Raw genomic sequence first — 8,459 nt, forward strand, 5'->3', positions numbered from 1 at the left:
TAAAGTATTACAGTGGCGGCTTCGAACAACTGGTGAATTAAAAGCAATCACTTTTTTAAGTACAAGTAGATGCTATTAGATGGTTTTTCCATTTAAATGAAATTTGAAGAGCTTTAAATTGCAGGAAATAGTCATTTACTGTCAGATAACACAAACATAATATAAAAAAACAGTCCTAACTCCTAACAAAATAGAGTAAAGAATCGTGTCTTGATGTCTTTGTCCGCGTGCCTGTTTTCCCTTTGATAGAATTGGATTAGCGTAGTATTCCATGCAACTTTTCAAATCAAATTTCTGTTGTATAGATGTAGAACAAAAAAAGAAGAAGAAGTACATTATATAAAAATATGCAGAGAGCGGCGGCGCGAGCAAAAGAAAAGCGGACGAAACGTGAGGGCGAGCGGCTCCATTCGTCTCTCACGACCTTTGACGCAGACAATTCCTCCGCTTCGTACTTTAATAGAGTTTATAAATGTATTTTATGTGACCATGCGACACGAGACGAGAATCTCGTTTCGCTCTCTCACGCTCGCTCGTCGAGAGCGGAAAAAATTTTCACAACTGCCCTTGACGCAGCAAATGCCGTAAAATTTTAAGAATAAAAATTTTCACGGCAATTTTCTCGTCAAAAATGTCGGTCTTAATTAATAGATATTTTATTTTTAGAAAATAAATTTTGAAACTAATTTTTAGCTGTATAAAATGAATTAAATTTATTTACTATTTGTCATCAGTTTAAGGAATGGAACTTTGGAAGAAATCTTTTTGATTTGGTATCTTTAAAATCAGCATCAGTTTGTGTACGAAAGTGACACGCGTCTTTAGTTGTTGTTGATGTATATTTAATCCAAAAACAAGATAAGATAGAGGCTGCGATTGCTGGCAGAATTTAAAGTGACTCCCGTTTGGACGCACTCTATAGCGCCGAAATGGTCAGGGCTATTTGTATTTTCGTGCTGGCAATTTTGGTGGGCCACTCGAGCTGCCAGGATGATGAGTTTTTGTACGACACGTTTCCCGAAGGCTTCATGTGGGGCTCGGCCACCTCAGCGTACCAAATCGAGGGCGCCTGGGACCAGGACGGTATACTCTCACCACTGTTGACCAACTTTTTGTTATGAAATACAATTTTTCATTAGAAAGCATTCCTAAAGCCAACGATTTTTTTATTTGAATAATTGTAGTTCGTATCAAAAATCCTAAAAAATGTATTTGATTTAAAAGTAGGTATAGAAGGTAATTATTAAAATTTTAAGTTTTTAATTTTAAAAAAGTACCCCATGCTTTTGAAATAGCAATAAACGGTAACTTGAGATGTGATGTGAAATGGCTAAAGATTTGGTCTTTATTAAATTTTTATTCATGAAATCTTAAATCATGTACAACTAAAAGACGGTTAAAAATTTTAATTTAAAATATTGTTTAGAACGGAAAATGGGGATTAAATTATTAAAAGTAAAATGTTTAAACAAAATTTAATCTGAAATATTTGACCGGTGTAAAGTGGGAGAGCAAACTGAAGTTAAAGTGATTACTAGATTTTTTTAATCTGTAATCTAACTTTTGCAATTCTTTAAAGCGTTAAAAATTTGTGTAAAAATACCATGCACAAATCATTTTCCATCCGTGGGACAGTGTGGGAGTCCTGTTTTCTTATTTAAAAAACCTACTACGAATAACTACTGAAAAAGGTACGGTTTTTTTTCTTAAAAAGAAAGAAATCTTTCCACGTCATTTCGTAGTCAAGGGTCTTGGATTTTGATGCAATTTGGTGATGTTGTTCCCATATTAAACCTACGACTTCCATGAAAATTTCAGGTCAAAATTAAAAATTTCCATTTTTACAGTGTCTTGAAGTTTGTGATTTTTTAAATTGACAATTTCTCTTGGGCGAGTTATTACTTTTTAGGTTATAACTTTTATTGTGATAGACTGAAGTTTTAAAAATAATATCCTAAATTTCACGCCCAATAATTTGCTCACGCTGACCACCTTCATAGGCCAAAGACCCTCAAAACGGGTCAAATTTGTCAACAAAATAAAAACAATCATAGCGAAGGGAACACAAAAGTTTTAGAGTTAGCCAAAATGGGCCTCAATTAATGAATGTGGTTGATAACTAAAATATTTTGTGGCATGTTTTTTCCTAGTTTTTGACCAATTTGCTCCCAAATTTATGAGAAACATTTTTTGAATCGTAAAAATCGAATTATTTTGCAATATCACCGATTTCACGCAGTTTTCGACCAGATTCAGGGTCAATGTGATTACCCTTTACTAAATATTTATTTATAGGTTAAACAATAATAAGAAATAAATAAAAAATGGGCATTGTCTTTTATCTGTATTACAATTATTCCCTCTCTCATTTTTTTTAATTATTTTTTAGTAATTTAATTTATCTCACTGTATCTCATACATTACAAAAGGCAAAATTTTAAAATTTCCTCATTTTAAATCAATTTCCAGGCAAGGGTGAGTCCATCTGGGACCGTTTTGTGCACGACGACGTGCCGCACATAGTGGACGGCAGCACCGGAGACGTGGCCTGCGACTCTTACAATTTGTACCAGGAGGATGTGGCTTTGTTGAAAAACCTGGGCGTGAGTCGGCCGCCGAATTTTTTTAATCGAATCACCCGTTGTAACCGTATATCCCTCCCAAAGGTGTCTTTCTACCGGTTTTCTCTTTCCTGGTCTCGACTGATCCCGAGCGGAGACCTTCGTTACGGCTTCAACCAGGCTGGCATTGATTATTACAATAACCTCATCAATGAGCTGCTAGCCAATGGCATCCAACCGGCGGTAAGAGTGTGTTTGAAATTGTGAGGGTAATTAGGAATTATGAGAGAAAGCTTGACAGGTAGGTGGATCACCTTCTGTAGGTAAGACTTCAGGGGGAATTAAGTAAAATGCTATTGTAGTAAGAAAAAAAATATAATTGTTTCTAATGGTTTTTAAAATGATAAAATTGTGAAATATTAATTAAATAAATAAATTTTGAGTGTCATGAAACGCCTTCAGCTTAAGATTTGTTTGGTAACCTGTTAACACATCACTTTACAGCTTCCCTATAATTTAAATATTAAATCTGTATTTCTCAAAATTAAAATTATTTCAAATACACGAGAAAATTAATAATTTTAACTAACAAAAATTTATTACCTATATATATAGATAAAGTTTTAAATATTTTTAACTAGAACCGAGTAAAAATTTGATTTATTTATTCTTTTAATTAATAGTAAATTTATCAGGTTACTTTGTATCACTGGGACCTGCCGCAAGGGCTGCAGGAGTTCGGTGGCTGGCTGAACGCGAGCGTGACCGACCGTTTCGCAGAGTACTCGGACTTTGCGTTCCTCTTCTTCGGAGACAGGGTCCAGACTTGGTTCACCATCAACGAGCCGTGGGTGCAGGCCGTCCAGGGGCACGGCTTTGGCGACTTTGCACCCGGCATCAATCAGTCCGGAATTTTGGACTACCAGGCGGGACACAACCTCATCCTCGCGCACGCCAGGGCATGGCGCATCTACGACGGAAAATACAGACCCACTCAAGGAGGTCAATTAAATACGTTAATTAAAAAAATTAAATAGCATTGAATAAAAAAAATAGCTGGCAGTCAGAAGAAACAACACTTCAGGAATGGAAGTTTTAGATTTTCCCCAAAAATTATCGTTTTTTAGATTTTTTATTGTAAAGTAGTTGGTTTTCCAAGTCGATTTTGACTTAATTAGTCCTGCTAACAAGCCTAGAAAATTTAAAAAGCTATATTTGCCAAATTCCCAGCAAAATTCTAAATTTCAAGGATGTTTTGAAAAATAAAAATTGATCTTTTGAAAGAAGATCTAAATATATGCAGTAAAATAATTTTTAAATCTTTGAAATATTGCTAATCAGTCTATCAGATCAAAACCATTTTTTAATTAAGCACCAGCCGTTAATTCTTCGAAATTGGCTGGACTTCCAAAGATTACAACTAAATATATTCTTCTTTTAAAAATAAAAAAATTCTCAACCAGAATATCAGCAGTAGGACTCGGAAATTCGACTGACCACAATCAATTCAATAGCCAATAATTGAGATGTTTTTAATTTTTACGGTATTTCACCTCTAAAAAGCACTAAAAATTAGTACATTAATTTTAATTCTCAGGAAGAATTGGATTCAACATGTACACGAGTTTTCTGGAGCCGAAAACCGACAACCCAGACGACATTTTCGCTGCTGAGAGAGCGATGCAATTTTTGGTTAGATTTTTGGCTTGGTTAAAAGCAAAATTTTAAATTTTCGCTAATAGATTGGCTGGTTTGGACATCCGGTTTACAGCCAGGACGGAGACTATCCTGCTGTCATGAAGGAGTTCGTTGCCTTCCACAGCGCCGAGGAGGGATATCCAGAGTCTCGCCTACCGCAGTTTACACCTGAAGAAATCGCTTATGTCAAGGGTAATTTAAAATAAAATAAAAAATTAATTCATGAGGCGTTTCTATTAAAATCTTACTTAGGATGAGATGAGATATATTTTAGAAAAAAAAATTTAAATCATTTTTTTTCAATCTGGATTTCTGATAAAAAAAAAACAATTATTTTTTTTCAACAGGCACTTACGATTTCTTCGGTCTGAATCACTACACGACGATGTTAGCTGAGAACGGGCTCTTCCCCTACACACCAAGCTACATCAGGGACGGCGAAATCATCCCCAGTTTCAACGCGAGCTGGCCCGAATCAGCTGCCATCTGGCTCAGAGTGAGTCTATATAGGTTCAAATTTAAATATTACCTGAATTATCCCGAATTTCCAGGTGGTTCCGTGGGGCTTCCGCAAAGTTCTGAATTGGGTTTCAAACGAGTATAACGGCGTTCCGATTTTCGTGACTGAAAACGGCTACGCGGACAGTCCGGACCAGATTGACGACGTTGACCGCGTTAATTATTACACGGTAAATTGTATTTCTAAAAAATCGCGTAAAAATGTCGGTTCAATTTAATTTTTTAAATTAAATCGAAAAGTTTAACCCACGACAAAAATGATTACTTATTAACAAACTTATTATTTCAGAGCTATATTAACGAGATGCTGAAAGCAATTAAATTAGACGGCGTGAATGTGATCGGCTACACGGCGTGGAGTTTGATTGACAACTTCGAGTGGACGGCTGGTTACACGTGAGACTGTCCAGACGCGATTGGTGCCACGCTCATTAACCCGTTTGTTTCCTCAGGGAGCGCTTTGGCCTCTACCACGTCGACTTTAACGACCCGCTGCGCCCGCGAACACCAAAATCGTCGGCTACCTTTTACAAACAGGTCATCGCGGACAACGGTTTTCCTGCGCCTCCACCAAAATTGTAAATTAGTTTGAAATAAATTTCCTTCAGAAAATATTTATTAGTTTTATTTTTAATCACTCTTTAAATACTTAGTCATATATCAACCATTAAAATCAAATTTATTTGGGAGCGTTAGCAGAGTTCGGGAAAAATTTTAAAAACAAAAATTAAATAATTGCTCAAATTCCATCCCAAAGAATATTATTATATAATTGTTAAAAATTCATCGTTAAATCACATCTTCTTTTATATATACCTGCTATTTTTGCAGAAAAACGACGATTTTGACGGAATATATTTTAGTGGGAATAAGTAGAAACAAAATCAAAGTCAGTTTTAACTATGCGATTGATTTCTTGCACGTGATAGGGCTTAATTAAAAATAAATGAAAGGTAAATTTATTTTAGAGACGATGTTTACCAATTAGCCTGAAACACCAAAAACACTCATAAGCAAATATAGGTTTTTTTTAATTGGGATTTATTTTCATATTTTCAAGCGTTTGCACATGTCATGTTTGTTTTGGTTATCACGTATAGCAGAACATTTAATTTTGTCAGAGAAGTAGTGCCATTCTTCCACAGAAAAATACAATTTTTTAGTAAAGATGTTATAAAATGTTTTCTGTAAATATGCGATTACAAACAGATATTTCTCACTATTTTAGTTTTGAGTTCTGTTAACCATGGGAAACACTAACTCTGAAAACAAAGCCTGAAAGTAAATATTTAAACTGAGCGTAGGGGCTTGCAATTTGTTGGAATAAATAAGAATAAAACGGCAAATCATTAGAATTCCTGTTGTTTGTTGAAAATATAGCAGGAAAGGAGGAAGGAGGCTTTCTTTCTACTATTTCTCTTAATTTCTATCAGAATGTTATTGCTTAAAACGAAATTAAATTCTGTACAAAAACAGCCCAACTCATCTGAGCCCTCTAGTAACCTTAATGTACGATGTTAATGTATATTCGGCAGGACAAGAGCGTATCGAATGAAACTGCTGGCCCCGTTTGTAAGTGTTGAAGTGCTCGAAAACTGTTTTCAAGTTCAAAGCAACCGCCCGTGGAATGACCTCCCACCGAATCTGTGTCTCAACGAAAACTTAAGTGCATTCAAAGAACACTTAAAAGAACAGTTTTTCAAGAAATTTTGAATCAATGTCTCACTTCTCTCTAATAATTATGATCCTATTATTAAATTTATTTGTCAATTTTCGTAATAGGTCAACACAGATGAGCTCCATTATCGGGGATTCTGTAAGGCTTGAATTTTTTTTAGATAAATTTAGATGATTTTTTTCTATGAATTGCATGAGTGGAGCTCATGTCTTGGTCCCGTGACAATTGGCAGCTCAGAAAATAATAGTTAACCCTGTCCATTGATTTATTAATCGTGAAATTTGTTGGAGTGCACTATTTTTGTCCAGCTGAGAGATGTTTACTGTAAATAGGTCAATCAGAGAACGCACGTCAAACGAAGCAATCAATAAAAAGGAGAAGGTTGCCGGCTTGTTATGCATTATAAGAAAGTAGTTTATGCGCTATTCAAATGTTTACGGGCCAAATCGTCGGCCCAGCCCAGCCATTAATCGCGCTTTCCGCAAAACACGCACCTGCTGAAGACGCAGGGTGTGGCGGCTGAAAGAAAACTTCAGCCTGCCGCATGTCATCAGCGCTAATGGCCCGATTATATTTATAAGAAAAAAAGATTTTTCGCACCTAGGGGGGAAAATGCGGAAAAGCTGGGAAAAATTTAATTTTAATTAGGGCGTTTCGTCTTGTTGCGAGAATAAACGAATTAATTCCAATGCGGATGAAACAACACCGCTGTTGGGGCTTTAGCGTTGCTCATTATAATATGTATCATCATCCTCTTCGTTTTCTCCCCCGTGCGAGAGAGCGCGCGCGTTTAATCCCTCTCGTCGCCACATTTGCGTTGGCATGTTATTAGCGCGGGTAAGACTCGCGTTTGCAACGCCAGATGCCCGCTGATAAATGTACCGCAGAGCAATTTTATCGCGTCTTTGCTCCTTTCCACCAACACTGTGAACATTTTTGTGCTGCGTGGGTATTTCGTAATAGGAGAATTTGGTTTTATTTTGAAAAATGTATAAATAAACCGTTCACCGATATTAATTAATTTTAAAATGAATGGAATGGAAGGCGAATTCGGTTTAATATTTTTTAAAAAACAAACAAAATAATATCGCAATATATTTGTTTACTGTTTTATGATTAAAATTTTTCTGTCAAAGAAAAATATTACGATTAAAATAAATGAAAATAAAAAAGGCAGAAACTGCATGGAACGAAGCGCTAAATAAAATATTTCTCATGAAACAAATGAGAACAAATTGATTTTGGTCTAGTCACCTTGGCTAGGGCAGCCGTTAAAATATTTCTTAACCAGTTAAAGATCAAAAGTCAAATAGCTGCTCGCTACGCCGTCTTAGAATGCCTCTGGTTCCCATCATAGTTGTGAAATTAATTCTTTATATTGACTATACTGTCAACTGATTGATATTGACATATGCCATTGTAGATTATTTAATTATTCTTTGCATGCGAAGATAACAAATTTTTAAGTAGTGCTTTGCTGGCCCACAGTAAGGAACACGTTATGTTGTTGACTATCGCAAAGTGATTCATTATTGAGTTTGGGGAATTTAGCTACAGTGTGTTTATCTCGCTACATTTTGCAATAATCAAATTAGAATCGAACAACAGTTAAATTTTATAACTTACCAAACTTCTCGAAAAATTAAACGATTGGTAAGTGGATTTTCTTTTGGCTCAGAATTCTTTTGTCACGATCTTTCCACCGGTTCGTGAGAATTCTGAGATAAACAGCCCCTCTGCAATCGGGAAATAAATCTAGATTTCCAACAGCAAGAGCTCACCGGACCAAAATTTAAACGCGGCAGCTTGGGAAAATTTTAAGATCTTTCACAAATTGTAGAAAGTAAAGGTATTTTTTCACAACGTTTTTCAAAAAATCATTTAATAAATTAGAATGTGTATTTTAGAATATTTAATGACTTAGATAAAAAAGTCACGAATAGGACAAAAGTTCGCTGTAGTAAAGTAGGAAGGAACTTTTAGTCTTCAGCGGAAATCCTAAT

General features: G+C 35.5%; 1 protein-coding gene across 1 annotated transcript; it reads left to right on the forward strand.

Annotated features, from left to right (window-relative positions):
* The first annotated feature begins 908 nt into the window (after positions 1–908).
* On the forward strand, positions 909–5,384 carry LOC135944892 (myrosinase 1-like). The gene is made up of 10 exons (XM_065492112.1): positions 909–1,083; positions 2,470–2,603; positions 2,667–2,804; positions 3,257–3,563; positions 4,159–4,253; positions 4,304–4,451; positions 4,607–4,755; positions 4,811–4,948; positions 5,068–5,174; positions 5,231–5,384. The coding sequence occupies exons 1-10, from the start codon at positions 930–932 to the stop codon at positions 5,358–5,360; spliced, it is 1,500 nt and encodes a 499-aa protein (XP_065348184.1). The 5' UTR covers positions 909–929; the 3' UTR covers positions 5,361–5,384.
* The last annotated feature ends 3,075 nt before the right edge of the window (positions 5,385–8,459 follow it).

This window comes from Cloeon dipterum, chromosome X (assembly GCF_949628265.1).
Source record: "Cloeon dipterum chromosome X, ieCloDipt1.1, whole genome shotgun sequence".
In the NCBI taxonomy this organism is placed as follows: Eukaryota; Metazoa; Arthropoda; class Insecta; order Ephemeroptera; family Baetidae; genus Cloeon; species Cloeon dipterum.

Bases quoted from the DNA above. Each gene is read 5' to 3' on its own strand.
- LOC135944892 (XM_065492112.1), top strand. From the start codon at position 930: ATGGTCAGGGCTATTTGTATTTTCGTGCTGGCAATTTTGGTGGGCCAC. The intron at 2,805-3,256 runs GTAAGAGTGTGT...TAAATTTATCAG, and splicing joins CCAATGGCATCCAACCGGCG to GTTACTTTGTATCACTGGGA. The intron at 4,254-4,303 runs GTTAGATTTTTG...TTTCGCTAATAG, and splicing joins AGAGAGCGATGCAATTTTTG to ATTGGCTGGTTTGGACATCC.